Source organism: Pogoniulus pusillus, chromosome 2 (genome assembly GCF_015220805.1).
Source record: "Pogoniulus pusillus isolate bPogPus1 chromosome 2, bPogPus1.pri, whole genome shotgun sequence".
NCBI classification, from domain to species: Eukaryota; Metazoa; Chordata; class Aves; order Piciformes; family Lybiidae; genus Pogoniulus; species Pogoniulus pusillus.
In genome coordinates this window covers 1,255,017-1,280,538 of record NC_087265.1, presented here as the reverse complement: position 1 = coordinate 1,280,538, position 25,522 = coordinate 1,255,017, and the positions used below count along the sequence as shown (strand labels likewise).

Sequence of the window (25,522 nt, the reverse complement as noted above, 5' to 3'; positions counted from 1 at the left end):
TCGAAAACAGAATGCAAATAGTGATTGGCATTGTCAGCCACTGTAATTTTCCTTTCTGAGAGGTATCTTGATGGGGAGTGGAGCTGTTTGTTTTTAAGGTTTTTAGGCTCCTTTCCTCCAAGAGTGCAAGTTTTTCGGTTTTATGCCCAGTTTAAAGCAAAGGCTTGAGCAACAGCCTAGAGGGGGCACTCAAGCACTACAAACAGATCCTACTGCTCCCAAACTAGTCAGAACGTGCTGGAGCCGGGCAGAGTCCGGGGCTAAAGAGAACAAAAGCGAATCAAATAAACGACCCCCTCCTTCTTTTTTTTCTTTTCTTTTTTTTTTTTTCCGTTTGTTTTGCTGTCAGCCTCACTTTTTGCCGGTGACAGGCAAGTTGATATTAAAAGGTGAGTTTATGACGTTCAGCAATGGATGATGCTACAATTGTAAAAGCATGGTATATAGACTGTGGAGCTTTTAACTCCAAAGAGGGCGCCTTGGACAGCATGTTTCAGTGGTAGATACAATCATCATTCATTCGCTGAGTTCTTGGAATGGTTTTAGAGTTTAATGACAGCCACGTCCCTTGCCGTTGATTTTATGGAGTGAAGCAATTAGTTATTCAAATTATCTTCAAGAATATTCTTTTTTTTTTTTTTCTTCAAGAATAATCTTTTTTTTTTCCCCCTTTTTTTGCTGTGAAGGAAAATTTTGCTTATTCTTGCAGTCGTGGCTGTTTGCCACAGTGCTCGTTTGGACTGCTACCGTAAAGCCTTTATCTGATGGCAAAAATCTTGTACCAGATGTTCCTTTATTTGATGTGTTTTATGATTAATCAGATTTAGCCCCAAACCAGAATGAAACCCCTGCTATGGCACCTGACTGCCAACACACGACAGTGTGCTCTGAGGGGAAGAAAGGCTCATTTAATCTTTAAAATGCTGTGGTGCAGAACAATAAGTTTGCTTTCTGATAAATTCTGGAGGAAGATGCTGTAAAAGTGAATATAAAAGCTGCCAGCAAGATAATTTTCCAAGCATCCCAAACTGGTAAATAGTACTAATTTCTCCTAAAGGAAATGTTAAAGGAACTCTGGATAGTCGACAGCTGTGCACACAAGCTCTTGTGCCTGGCCAGGAGGCACTGATGCTGCTGCAATGGAACAGGGCTGGGATAGAGGCTGGGAGGATGCACCAAGAGCCACAAGGCTAGACCACACTTAAGCAATAAAATTTGGATTCTCTGTAGGATAAAAAGTTTTGCCACAAGGGTTGCTTCAGTCACACATGTATCCAACACTTGACAGGAAGGGGGAGTTGTATGAGTTGATGACACTGACAAATCAAGCAGTATGGAGGTATGTTTGGGATGGAAGGGGAGCACTTCTCTTGGGAAAAGCACCTAGACTACAACCCTACAACATCAGGATATGTGAGGTAGTATCCCTGCTTTGCTACAAACCCACAGAAGGTCCAGAGTAGGGCCATGAAGACATTCGGTGGGGTGGAACACCTCTCCTATGAAGACAGGCTAAGGGAATTGGGGTTATTCACCCTGGAGAAGACTCTACAGAAACCTTAGAGCAGCCTTCCAGTATATGAAGGGGACCTATGGGAGAGCAGGAGAGGGACTTTTTACAAAGGTATGGAGTGACAAGGGATAATGGCTCCAAAGCCAGATTTAGGTTAGACATCCAGAAAAAATCTTGCCTGTGAGGGTGGTAAGGCACTGGGAACAAGCTGTGGAGGCTCCAAGCCTGGAAGTGTTCAAAGCCAAGATGGATCGGGCTTGAGCAACCTGGTCTAGAGGAAGGTGTCACTGTCCATGGCAGAGAGTTGGAACTAGATGATCCTTACAATCTCTCCCAACTCAAACCAATCCATGGTTCTATGATTATGATATGTTTTTGCACATGGACCTGATACACAACAGGTAGAGACAACTTTACTTTTCTAATAAAACATGAATGGGCTAGAATTTATTTTATTGCCATAAGGAGGTGTGATTCATGTATCTTCAGACAACCACAAGCTTCCTGGATTCACCAGCACATATACTGGTGTGGAATGCCATCTTTTTTCTTCAGGCTGTGCTGCATGACTATAAATACATGATTGATATACATCATAGTGGAATCCTTACAGTACTTATTAAATGGCACTACTGCAGCACTGCCAAGAAAACAAAATTACTTGTTCTTTAAATATGACTTCTAGCTTCTGTGCTTCTGGCAAATGGCAAATATCTGCTCCTTGAGAGCAGTAAAATAGGGAAAAAATAACAGAAGACTGCGGAAATGGGTAATGACATTCTGCAATATCATTATTATTTTAATCACTCGCTTCCACCGAGGAAGATCCCACTAGGTTATTCCTGGTGCTGTGTTTAGGAACTGAAAGAGGTAGGTGAAGCCCTATGCTTTACTTCACAACACTTACATAAATAAATACAAAAATTCATACATGAGCTGCATTGAGATCTAGTAAAAAAAGAGATGAGTTCTCTCCTTGGGCAGTTTTCCTGTGGATTTCATAATAGGGGCTGTCTGGCTAATATAAACCATAGAATTCACCCAAAGCTACTACTGGTCAGACTGGTTTCCTCTGCTACATCTTGGAAGGACTCTAGAGGTACTTCAGTGTCCAAATCTCAAACACTGCAGTAACTCAACCCTGCAGACTAAGTGATGGAGAACAGATTTATGTTTGACTTTCAAGGATGTACTGATGAGCATTGGTGAGATGAAGTCAGTGTACACTATCTGGGAGTATCATAGAATCATCTTGGTTGGAAAAGACCTCAAAGATTATCAAGTCCATCGCCATTATCTAACATTACAACCACTTCTCTGGGGAACCTGTTTCAGAGTTTGAGAACCTCTTCAATAAAGTTTCTCCTAATGCCCAATCTAAACTTGCCCTGATACACTTAAGGCCACTTCTTCTCATCCTGTTGCTAGTTACTTAGGAGAAGAGACTGACACCTAACTCCAAGCTCCTTTCAGTCAGAGAGCAATGAGGTCTCCTCTCAGCCTCCTTTTCTCCATGCTAAACAACCCCAGCTCCTTCCTCATAAAACCTGTTCACCAAACCCTTCACCAAACATCACTGCCCTTCTCTGGACCCACTCCAGCATGCCAATGTCTCTCTTACAGTGAGAGATCCAAAACTCAACACAGTCCTCACAGTGTGGCCTCACCAGTGATGAGTACAGAGGGACAATCACTTCCCTGGTCCTGCTTGTCACGCCACTTCTGATACAAGTGAGGAAAATCACAGCTTATGAAATAAGGGCAATTTTATGAGGGTACTCAGAGCTACAGTCTCTATTTATTTTGGGATAACCTGGGAAAAAAAAGTACTTTGAACTGTTTATTATGCCCTATGGTCTGGTCACATATTTTACCATGAGAGTTTTAAACAGATTTAACCAGAATTTTTTCTCTCTCTCACCCCCCCACCCCTCATACTGTTTCTCAGCATCACACATCAACAATTTGTTTTTTTTCTAAGGAATTATTTCTTAAATATTATATAAGAAACTTGATTTATTTGCTTATAAAATAATCTCAGAGTTTCTTCTGAAATAGGATTTTTTTTCTCAAAATTGTCCTTTAAACAGGCTCCAAAAGGTGATGAGTTCTTTTCTGTTCTAATAACTTTTATGAGCCTATTTTTATGAGAAACAAATCTTGCAATCAGCATTAAGCTCTCCCATTTATGTCTTCACTAAAGCATATCCAGTTAACTGCAAAATGTCACACATCCCAAGCAGATGTCTGGGTACCATAGCTGGCATTGAGCTGCTTTGTCTTTAGCAGACTTGCACCAGTTCATTGCATTTCACCTGAACTGGCCCAAGCATTTGCAAGCAAAATGATACAACAGAAGATGGAGATTAGGAATAGATCAAGATCAGCATTTCCATGTCTATGCACTTTGTGTTTTTCTTGCCCCATTTACTGGAGCAGGTCTTCGCACTGATCCATTTTCATGTGTCTTTTAATACCTCCCAACTTCTGTATCAAAGCCATGCCAAATCATCCAGAATGCCAGGCAGCAATTTCCACCCGTGGCACTTGGTATGCAAATGTACACATTACAGCTCACACATGAAGAACTTTTCCAGCAGCTGTTGAAGATGCACATTCAGAATGTCTTTAATAATGAAACCACTGTTGCACCGCAGTAATGAAAAATTCCTTTAGGGATGTTCTCCCCAGCAGGGACAGCTTGTAATGCAAAAACCCTGAATTCAGTTTTTTTTCACTCTTTTTATTAATCCTTGGTCTTTCTTCTTGTCTCAATCCTCACAAATGCTTTCTTACCACTTTTTGCTCCTGTGTCAGCTGCTGCCTGGCAACTTTTCTCTATCTGGTGGGACAGGGCAGGACACCCGACTGCCTTCAGACTGGCTGCCAGCACCATCCCCTAGCAACCTGGCTGGCCACCCTAATGCTCTCCAAAGTACAACACACACCGCCAGCAACATCTGTACCTACATCCCCACATCCACAGCATCCTTTAGCTCACCTCCTGTCACACTGGGCAGTGAGGGAATCATCAGTGTGACCCTTCCTTCGCACCTACCCACATGCCTGCTGGAAGGCCATGGCTGCTACACAACAAATAAGCAACAGCACAATCCAATTCTCAGCGATGCAATCAAGGTAGTTTCATAGTGACTAATGTCAGAACTACCTTTGGCTGATAATTAATATTCCTGTGTTGTGTTACACCAGCGAGTACAAATGATTGGTTCTGCTTTGTTTAATTTATCTCAATAAGAGATTTCATAACATTCTATAGCTTGATGAATTCATTTATTTAACCTGTCAGTGCTAATAACTCTGATTAGGAGAAAGGAGTTATAAAGCACTGTAGGATCTCTAACAGCACTTTTAACTTGGAATTTTCTGTCCTGCAAGTACTCTAGTCTCCTACATAATGAACATTTTCTGGCAGAGGCAAATAAAAAAAAACATTTCTACATGCTCAGTACCTTTTCTGTCTCTCTCCTTCGTGTCTGCTCTCACTTCAGCGGCCCGGCACTTCTGCTCTGGTTTTTTCCAATGGGAGTGGTTGGAGACTTCAATGAATATTTGACAACCCGATCTGGCTCCTGATCCATGTCTCTGCCACAGGGCCTGTGTGCCTCAATGTTCACTCACCATGTAGAAGGAAGTTGTGTGCATACAAACAACTGGGAGGCTGGAAACACAGAAACTGTATCCAGCTAAAATCTCCATTTCTTCTATTTTTTGTCTTCAGATCTGAGATAGAGCAAAAGCATATTGAATAGCAGGTGACTGCCTAAAGCATTTGGCTTGTATGAGGAGCAGTGTGGCCAGTAGGACAAGGGAGGTTATTCTTCCCCTGTACTCAGCACTGGGCAGGCCACACCTTGACTGCTGTGTCCAGTTCTGGGCTCCTCAATTCAAGAGAGATGTTGAGGTGCTGGAACATGTCCAGAGAAGGGTGATGAAGCTGGTGAGGGGCCTGGAGCACAGCCCTGTGAGGAGAGGCTGAGGGAGCTGGAGGAGGCTCAGGGCAGACCTCATTGATGTCTATAGCTACTTGAACGGAGGCTGCAGCCAGGTGGGGTTGGTCTCTTCTCCCAGGCAAGCAGCAACAGAACAAGGAGATACAGTCTCAAACTGTGTCAGGGGAGGTCTAGGCTGGATGTTAGGAGGAAGTTGTTGGCAGAGAGAGTGATTAGCATTGGAATGGGCTGCCCAGGGAGGTAGTGGATTTGCCATTAATGGAGGTGTTGCAGAAAAGTCTGGATGGGGCACTTAGTGCCATGGTGTGGTTGACTGGATAGGGCTGGGTGCTAGGTTGGATTGGATGATCTTGGAGGTCTCTTCCAACCTGGCTGATTCTATGATTCTATGATATGTACAGATACCAGCTTAGGTGCTGTCTCTGGTCACTTCAGCATGCATTTTTAGGTTGATTCATAGAAGATACACAATAAAACTTCCATAGACTTCTTGGTGCTGCCAAGGTGGAAAAGAGATAGAAGAATTCCAGTTACTCCTATGCATCTTTCCCTCTACTGCTGCACTCATCTCACTGTGTCATATAGAGACATTCCATCCCTTCACAGCCAGTGATGTTTAGTGGAAACAGAGCTGTGGAGAACGACTTATCAAAGGTCAACCGGTATTTGTTCAACAGCCTGCACTGGAAACCCAAGCTTCTTAGGATAATTATCACCTCATCGTGCTATCTTATAGCAAGGTACACTTTTTTCCAGCAGTAATTCCACAAATGATTACTTAAGGTAATTGCCTTTTCAGCCGTAATTCTGCCTGCCCTCCCCGCACCGCCGCTGCACGTCCCATAAACAAGCAGGCCGAGGACTTTCCTTATCCGTGTGACTTCCATATTTTAGTAAGTCCAGGTGCCCACGTGACCCATGGTGCTCAAAGCAAGATCAGTTCATTCTCCAAAGGCTCTCATGGCCCTTCACATGGGCGGAAAATTGCAGCCTATCATTAAAGGAAATTATTCCAGAAGAGCAGTGAGGACTGTTAGTTAAATATGGATGGAATAAGACCAACGAAGCCGATGAGGGGCCTGGAGCATAGCCCTGTGAGGAGAGGCTGAGGGAGCTGGGGATGTGCAGCCTGCAGAAGAGGAGGCTCAGGGCAGAGCTCATTGCTGTCTGCAGCTCCCTGAAGGGAGGCTGTAGCCAGGTGGGGTTGGTCTCTTCTGCCAGGCAACCAGCAACAGAACAAGGGGACAGAGTCTGAAGTTGTGGCAGGGGAGGTCTAGGCTGGATGTTATGAGGAAGTTGTTGGCAGAGAGAGTGGCATTGGAATGGGCTGCCCAGGGAGGTGGTGGAGTCGCTGTGCCTGGAGGTGTTGAAGCCAAGCCTGTCTGGGGCACTTAGTGCCATGGTCTGGTTGATTGCACAGGGCTGGGTGATAGTTTGGCCTGGATGAGCTTGGAGGTCTCTTTCAACCTGCTCAAGTCTATGATTTTATGAAAAGGAGCAAATTAGATATTAAAGCATCAGATGGCTGAAAAGAAGGATTTTAGCTAAGGGGTTTGGTTTTGGGGTTTTTTTTTGTGAGAAGGCACCAAAGGGCAGCATGCCAATTAACAGGTAATGTTGGGAGGAGAAGCATAACCACTTGTAACCTCGCAGATCTTGGCCCTTCTGCAGAGGATGCAAGAAGTGGAGACAAAAGAGGACGATTCTGCAAAGATGGCTCTGCATCCCGGGAACACAGGCACAGCATGCTCGCTTGCAAATATCTGTGCCTTTATACTATGTGGCACTCCCGGCATGTGGAAAATGCCACAGTTTCAAGCAGGAGTTCCTCACAACTTGGAATTCCCCAGTTTTCCTTCACACATTTTCTCATTTGGCTCCGGCGCCTACATATTTTCATATCTGAGATGCAAGGAGGTTACTCAAATAAAATGGTAATTAACGTGGGAGAGCCACAGAGGTGGCTCTGGTGGTTTACAGAAGGACACAAAGCAATCTCATCCGTAAATGCGGCGGAATAATGTCTCAGTGTGACATTCAGCATGACTTCATTTTTGGTTATAAAAGCAACTGATAGTTTAAGACCATGGGCACTGCCAGATTTTTTTTTCCACCTTAATTCAGATCTGCTCATTCCTGCATTAGCAAAGGTTTTCTGCACGGGGATCTATAATTCTGCTCAGTTATGGCTGTATAAATACTAATTGACTGTGGGGGAATTACACAGGCTTTGAAGACAGAAGATGAATGCAGAACTTGATCCAACTGGATTTTTTCCCCTCAGCTGTAAATTATTTGCAGTAATAAAGCTACCGGTAACCTTCTGCGAGCACTGCCAGGCCCTGACCTCAGAGGAGTCCCTAGGGCTAGGACTGGGTTGTCAGGTTCTGGGCCAGCACATCACAGGGGCTGTGCTCCATTTCAACAGAAATCACAGAGTATTTCATAATTTTCTCTCTCTCTTTTTTTTTTTTTTTAAGGTTTTGGCCAGTTGTATCACAGAATCTTTCCTCCATTTCAACAAAAATCACAGAATATTTCATATTTCTCCAATTTTTTTCAGGTTTTGGCTAGTTGTATCACAGAATCTTCCCTCTATTTCAACAGAAACCACAGAGTATTTCATATCTCTCCCTTTTTTTCAGGTTTTGAGCAACCAGATCAGAGAATCCTTCCTTCATTTCAACAAAAACCATAGAATATTTCATATTTATCTTTTTTTTTTTTTTTGGGGGGGGGGTTTCAGGTGGCTGTATCACAGAACCCTTCCTCCATTTCAACAGAAATCACAGAATATTTAATATTTTTCCTTTTTTTTTCAGGTTTCGGGCAACCCTATCACAGAATCCTTCCTCCATTTCAAGGGAAATCTTAGAGTATTTCATATTTCTCCCTTTCTTTTAGGTTTTGGGCAGCCCTATCACAGGGTCTCACCTCCATTTCCACAGAGTACGTTGTATTTCTCCTGGGCTGTGTACTATTCTGTCCTTCTGCATTGCCGGGTCTTTGTGCCCCTGAAGGTCTCTCGCGTTCAGGTCCTGTGTCGGGGAACACAGACACACTGTTCGAAGGACCGAGGCATTACCCTTGAAGCGCAAAGGTCTCAGCAGTCAGTTTCAGCCCCTTGATGTCTCTGGGGAAACTCGAGCACCTGAGGGCGGTGTCAAAGCTTTCTCGCCCTTCATCCGTCAGGGGGCTGGGTGTTACAGAAGGAAAGCTGTGGACTCGTGCCAGGCAGGCTGCGCCTGTGTTACCTGAGGGCCTCAGCTGCTTGCGTACGGCAAAAGTTACACCGCAGCCACACGAAGAGGGGAACAAACACCAGAGGTGAGCTCGCTGCTTGCTCGGATGTGCTTCAAGGACCATCCTCAAGAGCAGCCACGTTTGCCCGAGCTGCTCTGGGTGTCCGCGTGTAGAGGAGAGGCCTGGAGCCTTCTCCCGGCGCTTCCCTCCCTGCAGCCTGCCAAGGCAGGAGGGGCTGCGGGGTTTTCGCTCTCTGTGCCCCGTGTGCCGCCCGCCGCAGCGCGCCGCCCCAGCCCTCCTCGCCTTTCTCCGTCGGGAGCACAGCAATCGCCTCAGAGCTCACCCCAAGGAGCCACCGCGCGCCCTGCCGGCAGACACCCAGCGCCCGCCGACCGCCTGCCCGGCGCGTGCTTCGCGCCTGCCGCTCCGCCAGCGCGGCGCGCGGGCGGGGCGCGGGGGCGGGGCGCGGGCGGGGCGCGCGGGCGGGGCGGGGCCGGGGCGGAGCGCGGCGCTGCCGGCCGCCGGCGCCTCGCGCTGCCCGCTCGCTGCGTGAGGCGAACTCAGCCGCGCTCCGCGTTGAAAAGTGGCGGCGCGGCGGCGGCTGCCTGCAGAGCCTTCGCGCCCGCGGCCGGCCGGCAGCTGGGCTCCTCCCGTCGCTTCTTCCTGTCATCGGTTCTCCCTTGCACCCTTCCGCGGCGCGGTTCGGCTCGCCGCGATGTCCGCGCTTCTCCTGGCCCTGGCGACCCTGTGGGGATTACCGCCCGTAGCCGCGGCGCTGGCAGCGGGAGTCGGCGGAGGTAAGGAGCGTCCGCGGTGAAACGCAGAACTAGGGCTAGCCCCTTACACGCCGCTCGGTGAACTTTTCGCCGGTACCGGCTTCTCCCCGGGAAGTTTTACCGTGCCTTGCGCGCATCTGTGCCCCTCTCCGCTGTAGTGCGCTGCGCAGCGCGGGTCGGGCGAGGCCGCGGAGCTCTGTGCAAACTTGGGTGCCGCGAGCGGCGTGCGGGGCTGCGGCGCTCGCTAGAACAAGAGCTGGGCGAGCCCGGTGACGGCGGCGAGCGAATTAGGACGAGCAGAGGGGGAAGAAGGCAGTGGACCCTCAGTGATCAGTCTTGAGTGATGTGACCCCCGCAATGATCCTGCCTGAGGGATGTGGTGCGGGTTCAGAGATGTGCCCCGCTTCGGTCATCTGGGTTTAGGGGTGTGCATCCTTCCCGGTGATACCGGCTGACCGCACCGGCCCCGAATTATGGCTCGTCTCTAAGCAAGCGCGACAGACGGATATTGCGGGGGTGCAGCGCTTGTCGCCACTCTCCGTGCCCGCTGCTGACCAGCGCCTGAGCACCCAGCTGGGCGCTCCGCGGACGAGCAAGCCCCGGGGCTGGGCGGCCGCGTACGGCAGAGACGGCTCTCCGCCTCCCCGAGGTTTCTAAAGTTCCTTCCTTCAGTTTTGCCGAGTCGCCACCCGCCTAATGTCTGAGCCGGTGTTTGGGCAGCGGGCGGCTGCGGAGCTCGGCGGAGCTGGCGGCGCAGAAGGAGCTGAGGACCCCTCAGCTGAGGTGTAGGAAATTTCGGAAGTTGCAACGCAGAGCAGAGAGGGTAGCGATCCTCCTGCTGGAGTTAGTCTCAGGGTGTCGCATTTTGTGCCCTTACCAAACCTCCCTTATTTCCCCGGGAGGTGCTCGAATTGCATTTCTAAGTGCGGCTGTTGTCTCCCTTCAGTTGCGCTCAGGTGCGGGAATGGCAGCGTGCTGCTCTGACTCAGGTTTTCTTACCGCTGTGAGAAAACACTGCTCATCAGAAAATAGCCTTGTCGGCTTGTTTGTAGTCCTTTTGCTTCCAAACTGCCTGCTCTCATGAATGAGAATGCTGCGAATGTTGTTGCACCCAGTCTGCTAGGATTTAGCTAGATGCCAGTGGGAATCTAACTCTGTAAAGCATTGAATTCTCGCCGTTAGTCATCCAGCTCCGCTCCGTCACGTACACACTACCTGCTAAATTGTTTACTAACTGCCTGCAACTCATTTGGGTGAGGTGTAGATGTCTCTGAACAGTCAGTCTGGGGTGGGAGTAGGTTTCCGCTTCGGTTGAACCGTCAGACCTCTCCGACCCCTTTCCTTCTTGGCTATCAGAATTACATAGGTGATTCATGCTGTAAATTTCAGAAATAACTACCTATCAGAGGGGAAAGTATTGCTGCAGCATCGCAAACTTGCATGTGTCAAACACTGCGTCGTAAGGTAGAAGGCTACAGCAAAGAGCCGAGGCTGGTGCTCGGTATAATGGCACCTGGGCAGCCGGATGGGAAAGGTTCTTAGTAAACCTTTCCGTTTTCTGAAGGGTGCCTATGCTTTGACTCTGATGGGTGAAGAATGGTGATGGTGCTTGTTCGATGGAAAATACTTCAAGAACTTTCCACGGTATTCACACAATGGTCAGATGGTGTTTCAGCAGCTGTAGCGTGCATCTGATCCTAGGAACAAAAATCAAACTTTACAACGTTTTGTGGAATTGTGCTGGAAACTGATTTGTCACTCTCTTAATGGGGATTAGCAGCTGCCAGTGATTCAGGAATATTAATTCCTGGTGTTTAATTTTTGCTTCATTTTCTTTTCTTTTCTCTTTTCTTTTTTCTTTTTTCTTTTTTTTTTTTTTTTTTTTTTGTGGTTACCTTGCTCTGATTTTTGTTTCTCACACACATACACAAAGAAAAAAAAGTGCTGTCAGGTTGTATTAAAATCAGACCTATCTTAAAAGGCAGCATCCTTGTAAATCATACGAGCCCAAAAAGTGGGATAAATCAAATTTACTTAGAATCAACTAACTCATCATCTCTTAATGTCATATCTTATCAAAAGCGAGTGGAGTACAAATTAGGACTTAAAAGGCATTTTGTTTAAAAAATGTCAAGTAGTCTCAACGTAAAAGGGATTCAGGATGAGGCATCCAGGAAGGGAATTGCATTTGCACATCAGATAAACTTTGATATGCTGCAAGAATTATTGACCATACCGAGCTGATTTTCCTTTAGAGGAGGAAATTCTGAGTCACTGGAGCATGCTAAGCTTAATGTATGTGAAAGGCACTGGGATTTGGAAAGCATTGAGGCTCACCATTGGCAGTAAGAGAATTGGGGAAATGTCACAGGTTGTGTTAATAGCAGTGTTGTAGTAGCCATGGTAATATCAAATATTAGAGAGGGGCTGTAGAGGGAGGTAACACCTTCTGTTAGATCAGGGGGGAAAAAGAGGTAGGACCAGTGGATAACATCAGGGGCAAAAGAAAAAAGGTGTGATGATGAACCCCACTGGAGTTGGAATTACCTAAACCTTTCCTCTGGGTTTGAAACACAATGAAATTCTTCCAGGCTGTCAGGTCTGTCCTCAGCCAGAGTGTACGTGTATATATACATTTGGAAGAGAAAATATGGATAGGGAGCTGGAAATGAGATGGGAAAAGGAACTGAGAAGAAGGAAATCCAGCCACAGGAGAGTGATAGGATAAGGGAGAAGTCCTGCAGTTGAGGTTGTGCCTTTTAAGCCATGAAGAAAGCATTTTGTATACTTCAATCGGTCTCCTCCTGAGAAAACTCTTGGACCCAGATTCCCTTGCAGTTATCCTGTGAAGGAGTTGCAATAAATGAATTTTAGGAGCCTGAGAAAAACCTTGCTGACAGCTTAGGAAGCTGAGAGGACTACATTTGTTACCTGCTGTCCCTTAAAGATATGCAAGGGAACTTCACAAGTCCTATCTTCACCTCCTGAGCGCTTGAGCTGAGAATGCTCTGTAGCTCTGGTGGGTGTGTGTGTTTCTTACAGCTTTCTCCAGCCTTAGAGCTCCACCTTGGCTTCATGCCTAAGCTCCTATACTCATTTGAAGGTGCGATGCCGCTGAGATGTCTCAATGAGTGCACTGCTCAGTATTCCTTGGCTTGCTGGTTGGTGAGGGTGCTGCTTGGCGTGGGTTTGGTAGCAGCTCTCTTCTTTCTGGCTAGGGATTCTCGCATGTGGCTGAACTGTTTTGGATATGCCCTTCAGTGCTGATGGGCATGACGCAGCTCATCGGCAAGGTCTTGCAAGAGCTCCTCCTGTAAATGTAGGCTTTGTATTGACTGGGAGAAGGCTGCCAGATAAATTGAAAATACCAAATTCCCTGAGTGATGGCATTTTTTTGTTACAATCATATTTAAGCTGTTTTAAAGAAGGAAAGACAAATGTTCATGAGCAGTACTCTCTCTGAAGTCACAAATGCTTCCAAAACTTGTATCTTTACTCCACTTAGCAGGGAGTTTGTTTCACAGTGTCCTTTGACCATATGTAAGTGGTGGCTGGAAACAAATTACTCTGAAATGGAATCTTCAGGTTGAAGGTTGAGCTGGATTACTCAGGCAGGTAGCAGAAACACAAACTAGGTGAAATAAATCTGTCTCCTTGCAGTGACTACTGATGGCCTTCATTCTCTGGTAAGGTGTCACAGCAGGCAACAATGAAGCACATCAGGAGGCTTTACAAATGTTTTTGTTTTTATTAGCTTAATACTTGAACCTGGGCTTACCAAACACTGCTGTACTTCACCAGGCTGAGCTCCAGCTTTGGAAAGTATTCTTAAGGGGGAAAAAAGCTTAAAGCTGCTCCTGTGCTGTACCGCAGACATCTGTGTTCTCATAGTTATGTCTCGAATATAGATATCAAGTATTAGTGCCTCATGTGGAAAAGAGGTGCTTCAAGTTCACAGTGACATTGCCATTTATTTATCTATTCCAAAGAACAGCATTACTTAAGCACTCTCCAACCTGTCATTGGAAAGACAAAAATTGCAGGGGAGGGTGAAAATAGATCAAGGAATTTGGGACAGTAGTTGGAAGGATGTGTGAGGAGAGGTAATTGAAGATCGAAATAATGGAAGAGATGCACGACTGCAATTTCAGTGACTGATTTTATAGGCAATCAGTGATGTATCTGTGTCCTCCGTGGCATGCAGGAGGCCCTGACGTTTCTGCAGTGTCTGGTTTCCTGTGAGTTGACACAGGCATCCTGCCCTACCTCAGCTGCTCTGTTCAGCTCTGGGCTTTGTGAGAGCCTCTGTGTAAAGCAAAGAGAAGTGGTAGAAACACACAAACTGTTTACAAGGAAGAAACCACATTTTTTAAACTTCAAACCTGTGTGTTTAATGTGAAAACAAATCCTATATATATAAACTTGTTTTGTAGCAAGCCTTTTACTAATTTATCAGTGTTGCTGCTGCTGCTCCTGAAGGTTGATGTAGCTGTCCTCCAAAGACTTGGAGAAAAGAGGCAACTTCACACAGTACTGCTTTTGAAGCCTTACCTGGCTGCTGCTATGTAAATTTCTGTGTGTATATAGAATCACAGAATGGTTTGTGTTGGAAGGGACCTCAAAGCTCATCCAGTTCCAACCCCATGCCATAGGCAGAGGCAGTTCCCACTAGAAAAGGTTGCTCAAGGCCTCATCCAACCTGGGAGGTTGCGGATGACAGAAGCACAGAGTGTGATCTTTGATCACACTCTGTGCTTCTGTCCTCGACAAAGTCCCTGGGCAATCTGTGTCAGTGTCTCACCACCCTCACTCCAAAGAACTTCTTAACATCCAGTTTCAATCTCCCCTCTACCAGTTCAATCCCATTCCTCCTTGTCCTGTCATTACAAGACCTTGTCAATAGTCCCTCCCCAGCCCTCTTGTAGTCCCCTTCAGATCCTGGGAAGCCACTTCAAGGTCTCCTGGAAGCCTTGTCTTCTTCAGGCTGCAGAGCCCCAACTCTCTCAGCCTGTCCTCAGAGCAGAGCTGCTGCAGCCCTCTCAGCATCTTGATGGCCTCCTCTGGCCTGGCTCCAACAGTTTCATGTCCTTGTGTTAGGGGCTCCAGAACTGCACCCAGGACTGCAGGTGGGGTCTGAGGAGAGCACAGCAAAGGGGCAGAATACCCTCCCTTGCCCTGTCACACCTTTTGAGGTTCACGAAGACCTCAGTATTTCTCAATTTAAAGCAAGTGGCAAAACTCATTGTCTTGAGTCTGCAGCCTGGAAGGTGGTGTTCCTCCTCTGCCTTGTTAGAAGTCTTTTTATCTGTTGTTTGTGGTTGAATGAAGTAGGTGTCTTTTTCTTCTATCGACTGAAGATTGCATGTCATTTTAGTTTGGGAGTTTAGAACTGTGGCTGTCTGTAGGGAAGTCAGTAATTGAGACAGTAGAACACTGGGTTTGTTCTTGGAATCCCAGCGTGTTGCTGCTTTTCCTGGTTTTTATGTGTTAATCTGTTCCTTAATAGTTCTGTTCCTTCAAATGCAGTTAACATTTTTTTTTTTAATTTGGAGAACTCATTTTAATTGCATTTACCCAAAACATTCTTAATGATGAACAGCAAAGAGGAAAATACCCAGAACTTGGCTGTTTTTATGCAAGTCATCCAGACTATTGAGTCTGTACTTAGTGTGAGTTTGGGCTAAGTGTAGACACTGCAGAACGAGGTCTTAAATTTGTAAGTGCAATTAGGAACTAATTGGATTTTTTTGATCTAATTACTCAAATAATGACTGTGCACCTTCTGTCCAACCTACTAGTTTGTTTTTTAATTAAGTTGATCTTTTTTCTTCCTCCTAAATCCTATTCAAAACTGAAAGCACTTGTGAGTGCAGTTAGATTCCAGCTAGTGAGTTGGTCATTGACGGCCATGTGAAAAATCCCCAAGGTGAATCCAAACTTCCCAGTGCTGTAAAGCAGAATCTTCCTTTAGAGGTAGTTGGCAAAGTGAAATAACCAGGGCTCATTACTGTGGAATCAGCCACCCAAGCCAGCTGTGATCCTGCTGACAGAGTATCTCTGCTTTGTGTGTCTGAGGAAGCTCCAGAGCCTCCAGGCTGGGAACATGCTGCTTCCTGAGGGTGCCAGGCTGTGTGCGAGCAGGATTGGACCTGGGTAATGGAATTCCTATAAAATTCAGTCAGTGCCTTTTAATTAGATTTAATGTGAACTGGGATGGATCATTAGAGAGATAAACACCTTCTTTTTGCCAGTAGTATGTTCACTATATTATTAATCTGATTTAATTTGTAAGCTCCTCTTAGCAGGAACAAGGTTTTTCTATGTACCTGCAAAGTGTTATATGGGTCTATTATATTTTGAGTATTATGCATGTCATTGCTTCCCAAGCAGTATGTAAATAGAGCATTGGAATTGGGCTCTGTATGGGGTGTTTATGAACCCTACAAATCTGAGGATAAAGTTGGATGTGAGGAAGCAGGTTGTATGTCTCTTCAGCAACCACGTTTTTATTGACCATTTTGTAGTAAATTGCAATGGTGTATTAATAACAAAACACTGCAATATGTGGAGTGTACAGCTAAGTAATAGGCTTTTAGGGATGATGTAATGCCAGTCTGGAAGTGAAATACACTTGGAGATGATTATTTCTATCCAGTTAGAAATACAGTCTAACTCTCTGAGATGGAAAATGGAGATTACAGTATTGTGAGTTCTAGATAGGATTTGTGGAATCCTGAAATGCTCTTCTTTCAGCATCGCCTGGATACTCCTGAATATCTCGGGTGCTGCTTCCTGCTCAGTGATGGTGGCCTTCCCAAGGAGCCAAGCTGCTGAAACTCATCTTTGCTTCAGAATCAAGGATATACTCATTTAGTTTTTTCAATAATAATGCATTGTGGACTGCAGATGCATTAGAGGTGAGAGATGACCTATCCCTGGAAACATTCCAGGTCAGGTTGTCTGGGGCTCTGAGCAACCTGCTCCAGTTGCAGATGTCCCTGTTCACTGCAGGGCAGTTGCCCCGGGTGACCTTTAAAGGCCCCTTCCAATCCAAAGTGTTCTGTGATTCCATGCCACTACTTAATCAAATCCCAGCATTTCACCCAAGTGAAGTCCTTGCAAAGCTATTCAGTAAGTGGTGTTCTTTCTTCCACTTTCACTGGAGTCACTGACTGCCAAACTGATACCTCATGAGTCACCTTTAAAGGTCTCTCCCAACCAGAAGCGTTCTGTGAGAATTGCCTGACCCCTTGGAGTTGGAGCTAGGTAGAAATTGCCTTCAACCCAAGCCGTTCTGTGAATCTATAAATGGTCTTTTGTGCATGACATTACTGACTGACTTCTGTGGCAAGTGTGATGAGAGGTGTTGGAAGAGAACAGTTAAGTTTTCGGATGAAAGGAATAATTCCTCCAGCTTTTCACTACCATAGCTCTTTTTAATAGCAGTTTGTAAGCTTCATTGTTTTCTCTCAAATGTGAGTAGAAAACCTGGAGAATGGAAAGATGCAGTGTGGGTTTTTTAAGTGATATATTGGAGTGGGGTAGACCATGCAGAAGACAAATACTGAGTGCAGTGCTTGCCGTGGGAGGTGCTGTCAAGGAGAAAGGCTGATCTCTGGTAGTGTGGCTGCACTCCCACAGAGTAGTGGCCGTGCAACTTTTGTGTAATGCTTTATGATTTTCTTTTATCTACAAGCAAAGCAGCAAAAATATTCTTGTCAGCCACTTGAAAAATACAATTCTGATACTGTCAAATGGTTCAGGCTGCTCTCAGAGGCTGTGATGTGGTTGGTGGTCAGCACGTGGATTTCCACCTCCTTTATCATGCAGAAAAGTTGTTTTTTTCCCCCTCAAAAATGGCTCTTGTGAATAAATTGAATGCAGTGAAAGTACCCCAGTGCTGCAATTTGTGGTACATCTTTGCTCAAATTTAGCTTTTCTTGGAGAAATACTGTAGTGTTGTGCAGTCTTAAAAATACAATTTGAAAGGAAGTGGTGTTAATGCAAGAAGGTCATGAAAATCACAGGAGTTTTCTAGGTGATGGATAGGCTTCCTCCAAACAGCTGCCTCTCTTTCCTTGCAAATGCTGTGAAGATAAAAGCAGAGGGAGCAATGTAATATCATAGCCAGTTGGATGCTCTTTTGCATATGCAAACACAGAGTGGTTTACCCAAAGTGTAGTGGTGTTTGTGTAAAACTGTGAGCTTATGAAATGAAAGTGTGTCATTTGCCAGTGAGGCTCTTTCTTCTCTGGAGAGGAACAGCTTTTATTTATGTTTTGCTGTGCTAACAAATAGATTGCAGACCTGATTCTTTTTTTTGATCCTTGGTGGTTATAGCATCAAGATGCATGGAAGAGTAATAAACTCAGCACCATGTTGTTAAAATTCACTGGAAAAACTTAGAAGACCTCTTATGAAATGACATTGCCCTGTACTGTGTCCTTACCTATGGCATCTTTGAGGGCACTTCCACCTTAAACTATCCTATGGCTTTTCTACAAGAAATAAGATATTTCTTACAATATTTTAATTTCAAAATTTGAGTCAGTTTTGCCTGGGTTCCTTTGAACTCTCTTTTTATATTTCCCACATCTAATTTGTCAATACAGACATCAAAGCTGTGATGACTCTTTCTTGGGTTATGTAGTAAGCTACTGTCTGGAGGATTGTTACAAAGTCTTTATTTTGAATAAATAATAAATTGATCATTTGTAATAATTAAAAAAAAAAAACCAAAAAAACAAACAACCAAACAAAACCCAAAAACTTTTGGCCAAGAAGTTCAGCTTCTCTTGAGGCCAGGGCACCAAATTCCAGACAGATAAATGTGCCAAGATATGTATAGTCTGCTCCTTGGAAGTCATTAGATAAGCAATAATAAGTTGTGTTAGGGGACAGCTTAGTTGAGCAAAAATAGCAGTGATGTACAGCTGAAAGACTTCTCTAAAATACTATGGAGGCAAAAACTGTTCTGAATTTCATCTTGATGAAATCAGTTTTAGCTTATTTCATCATAAACATGTCAAAGCTGGTAGTAATGCTAAGAGTCTCAAACTGCTCTGGGGCAAGTTCAGGCTGGATGTTAGGAGGAAGAAGAGGAGGCTCAGGGCAGATGTCATTGCTGTCTACAGCTACCTGTAGCCAGGTGGGGTTGGGCTCTGCTGCCAGGCAACAAGCAACAGAGCAAGGGGACACAGTCTCAAGCTGTGCCAGGGGAGGTTCAGGCTGGATGTTAGGAGGAAGTTCCTGGCAGAGAGAGTGATTGGCATTGGAATGGGCTGCCCAGGGAGGTGGTGGAGTTGCCACCTCTGGAGGTGTTCTAGAAAAGTCTGGCTGGGGCACTTAGTGCCATGGTCTGGTTGATTGGCCTGGGCTGGGTGCTAGGTTGGATTGGATGATCTTGGAGGTCTCTTCCAACCTGCTTGTTTCTATGAAATTTGACAGAAATGCTTGGTCTGAAATAAAACAGCTTATTTTGTGTACCTGTGTTGTTGTTTAAGGGACATTTGCAGGTAGGACTTGGAAGTCAAGGAAGGAGGCTGCAGAACTGAATGCTTCTTCTTCAGTTCCATGTTTTAAGCCAGGTGGTTTATTGTTTTGATTTCTATGCTGAAGCCATTCATTTTTCTGTACTGGTGTCTTATGCTTCAATATTGCAGCCTCACATGTTTTGCCTATCTCGTGCAGTATGAGAACTAAAGCACTGTCCCAGAGCTGCAACTTGTTGGATTGGCTTTTGTGGCTTTGGTTGAAACAAAGCTAGGCTATATGGCAGCAAGATGATGTTTTGCAGGCAGTGTCTTGAAGGTGAACCTGAGCTGCAGCAGTTAATGGTCCAGGGCTGCTGTAAGCCACTTATGAGATTGTGTTGTGTATGTAGAAAGCCGTGGATATATAGGGAGAGCCATGAAAGATGCTGTTTCTAAGTATAGCAAAACTGGGACTTCCAGGCCTGTTTTGGGGAGACACAATGCTATACCCTGACCTAAGAGGCCTTGTTGTCACCTTTCCTCAAACCACAGCAAGCTGTTCAGGTCAGTGTATCTGTACAGACCCATCTGAATGAGTCCCTTGGCTTGCTTGTGCTGTCTTACAGGTCTTGCTCTGGGTTTGGCTGGCTGTGACTTGAGCAGAGTTGGCAGGACACAATATTACCCATTTACTCTGTAGATTATACTCCTCTGGAGGATTGATGTCAGCTAATCTGCCACTTGTGCCTTTTCAGAGACCTGCCAACTGCCTCTCCAGTAATACCACAGGCGAGAGTCAGATCTAGGCTGCTGAGATTTGCTCGTTTATTCTCCCCGGAGTTGGAAGTGTGTGTGGCCAGGTCTCCAGCCTTTGTCCTAGGACTAGTTCCCTTTCTGTGTAGAAATTCTGTCTGTCAACACCCAGTTTTTGGCCACCGTGAGAGCAGTGAGAAGTTTTGAAGCAGATGGTTGTCAACAGAAGATGACAGAACTCTGAAGCACTGCTCCAATGCAAACTGTGAGGCTCAGTATTTAAAGCACATCCGAGCACACACAACCTGCTTGTATTCCTGATGCCACTACTACCTTTTGCTGTGGAGTGGTTTTGGTACTGTTCATCCATTTCCAAGATAACAAATTGTTTTTTTGACTGAAAATAGCAGAACTCCCCTAACCAATTAGTGGTATTCAGTAATGAGTAAAACACTATGAATCATGTTATGATTTGATGTCAGTTGGAAGTGGTAAATGCTCCTCAGCGAAACTATGCTGATGTGCATTAATTGGTGGCCTCTCTTGCCACAGTGATAGCACCAGCATGTTGAAAGTACCATGCAAACAGTTGTGATGTACCTAAACTTGGAGATTTTTTCATTCTGCTGTCCACTTGTGCTCTGAACATGACTGCTAAGACCTCAAAAGTAAAATGAATTTAAGGTGTAGCTGTGGGTCTTAGGAATATAGCTGAAAACATTTACATGATTTAAGCACTGTAGAGAAGGACAACAGAGCTGGTGAGGAGCCTGGAGAACAGCCCTGTGAGGAGAGGCTGAGGGAGCTGGGGGTGTGCAGCCTGGAAAAGGGGAGGCTCAGAGCAGAGCTCATTGCTGCCTACAGCTACCTGAAGGGAGGCTGTAGCCAGGTGGGGTTGGGCTCTGCTGCCAGGCAAGCAGCAACAGAACAAGGGGACACAGCCTCAAGCTGTGCCAGGGCAGGTCTAGGCTGGATGTTAGGAGGAAGTTGTTGGCAGAGAGAGTGATTGGCATTGGAATGGGCTGCCCAGGGAGGTGGTGGAGTCGCTGTGCCTGGAGGTGTTGAAGCCAAGCCTGGCTGGGGCACTTAGTGCCATGGTCTGGTTGATTGGCTAGGGCTGGGTGCTAGATTGGACTGGATGATCTTGCCTCCAACCTAATTGATTCTATGAACTTGGAGGCTGCTTCTGCACTGCATTTGCTAATCCAGCAGCTCAAAATAATTTCAGTGCATTATAAAAATCTGTTTATGTGTCTATGAAAAGTGTGATGCAAATGTGCGTCTCCTACAAGTTTATATATCTTAATGAAAAATGTCAGAGTGTAATAGATCAAGTCTGCTTAGAGGAAAAAAAACTGGCTCTTGTGGGGCTGAAGATAGCACAGTGTGTCCTTGGTGGTTCTAGTAGTAAATTAACACTGCAGAATACCTGCTCTTGAAGCCAGCTGATGACTCTCTGTGTGATTTTTGAGGAGGAATTACCAGTCTGTTGAGCATCACTCAAGGTTGGATGGGACCACAGGATCATCTAGTTCCATCTAGGATGATTGTCTTAAAGTGGTCACCACTGCCTGCTTGTGCCTACCTACAAATCATTTCCCTTTACTCCTTCCCTTGTCAGCGGTTGCGGTTGCTGTCCTGTTTGATGTTGTGTTCCCAAGGTGCCCCACCTCAGGAGCAGCCTTGGAACGTGTTTCATGCCGAGCCTGAGAAGCTGGCCATGGGCTTTGTGTTCATGCTGCTGCTTATTGTACTTGTTTGTTTCTGATTTCACTTTGGCACCTCAAGAAGGTTACCTCCTTGTTTCCTTGTGATTTTTACTTCTATCAAATTTACTAAATCTCATGCTTGGGAAAATCTCGGACAGCTTCAGGTGACCAGGTGCTGCAGAGCTTATCAGAGAGTAACAGCTTTTGATGATACATGTGCCTGCTGGAGGCTGCTTTTATTTGGGATTGCAGCCTCAGGGAGACAAACAAACTGAAAGTGGATAATGGAAATAGAGGCAGGGAGGGTTACTGGTTAAATTGCAGGATTATTTTATTTGGTAGGGAGCAAGAAAGGCCATGTCCAGTACAAAAATACTCTCCAAACACCACAACAGACAAACCCTAACAGCTTCTACAGTGCTTCTGAGCCAAAAAAAGCTTTTCTCTCTGAATAGGTGAAGAGGTAAGCAGCAACATCTGGCATCTGCAAGTATTGTTTTCTGTAAGCCATGGGGAAATCAATCTCCAGTCTTTCTTTCCTGAAAATACAGGAGCTCCCTTGAAGCACTGGCTTTTGGGAATGGAGGTATTAGTGAAGAATTCATGGATGATCCAGATCTAATTTCTAAAGGAATGAATGGAAACATGCTGTGGGACTTCAGGTCTGCGTGGCTGTACTTGACATTCTCCTGCTGTAGGCTAGACTGAAAGAATTCCTTCTTTTTTTGTAACTGAAAAGCAGCTCATCCCAACAGAAACTGGTACCACTGTAAACAGAACACTGCTTGCAGTTCTGGTGGCCCTAGCAGGAGGAGGAAATAGAGCTGTTGCAGAGTCCAGAGGAGACCACAAAGATGCTGCCAGGACTGGAGCAGCTCTGCTATCAGCACAGGCTGAGGGACCTGGGAGGTGCAGCCTGCAGGGGAGAAGGCTCCAGGGGCACCTCAGAGCTGCTGCCAGTGTCTGAAGGGAGCCTGCAGGAAGGCTGCAGAGGGACTTGTGCTGAGGGGGTCTGAGGCAGGCCAAGGGGGAGTGGTTTGGAGCTGAGGCAGAAGTTGTTGTGTATGAATGTGGTAAGAATCTGGCCCAGGCTGTCCAGGGAAGCTGTGGCTGCCTCCTTGCTGGGGGTGTTGCAGGTGTGGCTGGATGAGGCCTTGAGCATCTGAGTGTAGCTGAGAGGTGTCTCTGGGCATAGTGGGGAGGTTGGAGGGGATGAGCTCTGAGGTCCCCTCCAACCTGAGCCATTCTAGGATCCTTTGAAGAAAAAGGTCAGCATCAGTGCAGTGATGTTTCAATCATGCAAAGCAATCCCCCCCATACTTCAGTAATGAAGTTGCATGGGCTACAGTTTGCTCTCTTGTCAGCATCTCTCTATTGACACCTCTCTGTCAAAAAGATGAAGTGTCAAACCTAGCTCTGTTTCCTCTTATGTTAAATGTATTCTGCAAAGCCTTTGTGAAGTCTGAAGCATATGGACTTGGCAGATAGTGTTTACATTTGGGACCTGTGGGGAAATGTCTGTGAACTTTGTGCTGCAGGAATCAGTGCCCTTTAAAGCAACTGGTTCTATTACAGGTAAGCACATCCTTCAAAACTGTGTTTCGTGGAGTAATCTGATCTTTGGAGCTGGTTTAGTTTAGGAGCAGGAATGTGTAATTATTGGTACATGCTGAGGTTTCAAAACTGGCCTGTTTGAATGCACAGGCAGACCTAACTTTTTTCTTTGTGTCGGGAAGCTGTTAGGGCTTAAAACCAGGCAAGAGACAAACTCCAAACCCTGGCAAGCTACACCAGAGCAGTCTGCAACTGTGGCCTGATGCTAATAACATGGCCTGAAAGCTCATTAATATTGATATTAATTCTCTCAATAACCTGCACATTGTTTCTAATTACAGGAGGAATAAAAAGCAGGCTAATATGTTCTTAGATGTCAAAGTCTGTTGGGCCACAAAACATCCAAAAGGATATTCTTCAGAGGCAGTAAGAGAGAGGCATGTGTGTGAATTTCATTATGTGGTGACAATATGCATGCCCATACCTGGGGAAGGAGCACCACTTAAAACCTGTGCTGTCTGCTGGGCCAGTGGGGCTCATATACCTGCCAAGGTCTGACCTTCTGCCTCCCTTCTGCAGCTGGTCTGGCCAACTTGCAAAGCTGTGGTATTTAAAACTTTGAAAGGCAAGTATCTAAGAAGTTGGGTCTAGGAAGTTGGAGTAGGGCTTCAGGGACTGTCATCAGGAACAGAGACGAGTGTGCATTTCAGCACTTGATCTTTAAGGAAAAAAGAGAAGCATTGGTTTATTTTTTTTTAGGGCAATATTCAGGGTTGCAAAGTGGAGAGGAGTCTCATGTTTCTGTCTTTCTTTGTCCTTAGTAACCCTTTAATTGCCAGATCTGATCTGAAAGCCAGAAATGTCCTCTGTGCTGGAGGTGATGTTGCTGGTGATGCTGTGCCTGAAGTGTGGGGTTAGGGATACCCTTCTGAGACCTGCCTGCCTGATTCATGTCCTGTTTTTTGCCTGGAGGAGAATCTCCACTCTCCAGACCTCTACTCCTACCAGTTCCAGGAAACCAACTTTATGTTGGCTTGAAACCAAATCATAAGAGAGGAAGGGGAAGCATGAGCAGACCTTTGGCATGCCAGTAGTCACCTTGGGGCTGAGGTTTGCTCTTCCTGTGCTTTCATCAGGTGAGTGATGCTAAAGCTTGAGATAACTCTTAAAGTTCTGTGGCAGACATCTGGTAGAAGTCCAAAGAGGAGAAACTGTGTCCCAGGAAAGCAAAGGTGTTGCTGAAGAAGGAAACCCCAAGGGATTTCCTTCCCTGAGGTCTCACAGCTGGGCTCTGCCGTGTGTAGATGAACAAAAGGAGAGGTTCCATCAATCTCCCTCTTATTAAATTGGCACAGCTAATATATTCTGCTAAAATATGTTCATTGTACTGCTTAAAAAAAATCCTAACCAGCAAGTTAGAAATCTACTGACAATAAGTGGAGATTTATTGGCTTTGATGCCACTGAGGTGCCTAACACAGATTTGGAATACTAGCTGGAACTTGTGGAAGGGGAGAAAAACATGCTGCCATTTAATGAATGACCTGCCCAATGTTTCTCTGTATAGAAAAATCTGGGGGTTGCTACTGGCTTGGAGCATTCTTTGGTTCAACTCTGGCCAACCCCTACCAAATACATACATGGAAGTGGAGGAAGCCTGGTGCCAAATAAAGCCACATGCACCACATAAAATCATGCCAAGAGTTGTGGAGATGGCTACTGTAACAAACCAGAATATAATTGCAGTTCATAATTAAAAGGGAGCTGTTAGGAGAAAACTGTCCAAGCATGGCAGGAGTGTCTCTTGGTAAGGGTCTTTGTGTGGGCTAAGGAAGAGAGCAGTGCAAATGTGAGCAGTGCTTTTGTTTCAACTTGGAACACAGTGATGTAAATAAGCTGTTTATGCAAGAAACCCTGCACAGGCTTTTTTATTACTTGTTCTCTCTATTGTATTGTTGTTGTTATCAAAGCAAGCTTTGATCAAAATACAGGAGATGCAAGTCTGAAAGTGTCTGCAAGAGTTTGCATCGAGTTGAGGGCTTAATGCCTTACAAATTTAATAAAAGTGAAAGAAACCCTTGGAATGTGTTGTCTTCTTGGAGCACTGATTTAAATAAACATTCATAGCAGTTTTCCAAGTAACCTTGAGAGAGGGAGAGAGGACAGTGCGGGTGGTGAGTCCTGACTCTCTGGAATGCTCCAAAAGCTTAAACTGAAGGTTACTGTGTTTTGCTGGTACTGGTGCCCAGCCTGACTTTTGTCCTGGGCTCATAGCTTGTCACTCAAGGTGACAGCATCAAACGAATAGTTCAGTTTTTAGCTTAAACTGCTGCAGACAGCATTTTATGGGTGCAGAATGTGTAAAGCTCAGCTTTTTCTGTAGGATCTACCAAAGGGGAGGCACATCTAAGCCTGCTTAGTGATGCATTAGTACCACCTCTAACAACTACGCTTTGAGGACATAGAGGCCAAGTTTGGAAAGAGTTTAGAAGTCAACAAAAAAAAGTCTAAAGTGCCTGAATTTCATTGCA

The 25,522-nt window shown here is 45.5% G+C and overlaps 1 protein-coding gene across 7 annotated transcripts in view; it reads left to right on the top strand.

The window, feature by feature from the left end:
- Window positions 1–9,282: 9,282 nt before the first annotated feature.
- Window positions 9,283–25,522, top strand: part of LRP1B (LDL receptor related protein 1B) — a 646,717-nt gene continuing 630,477 nt past the window's right edge. For all 7 annotated transcript variants that reach the window (XM_064154536.1, XM_064154527.1, XM_064154516.1 and 4 more), the window contains exon 1: window positions 9,283–9,524. In XM_064154536.1, coding sequence (XP_064010606.1) covers window positions 9,443–9,524 — 82 coding nt within the window. In that variant the 5' untranslated portion in view covers window positions 9,283–9,442. The remainder of the gene's footprint in view (window positions 9,525–25,522) is intronic.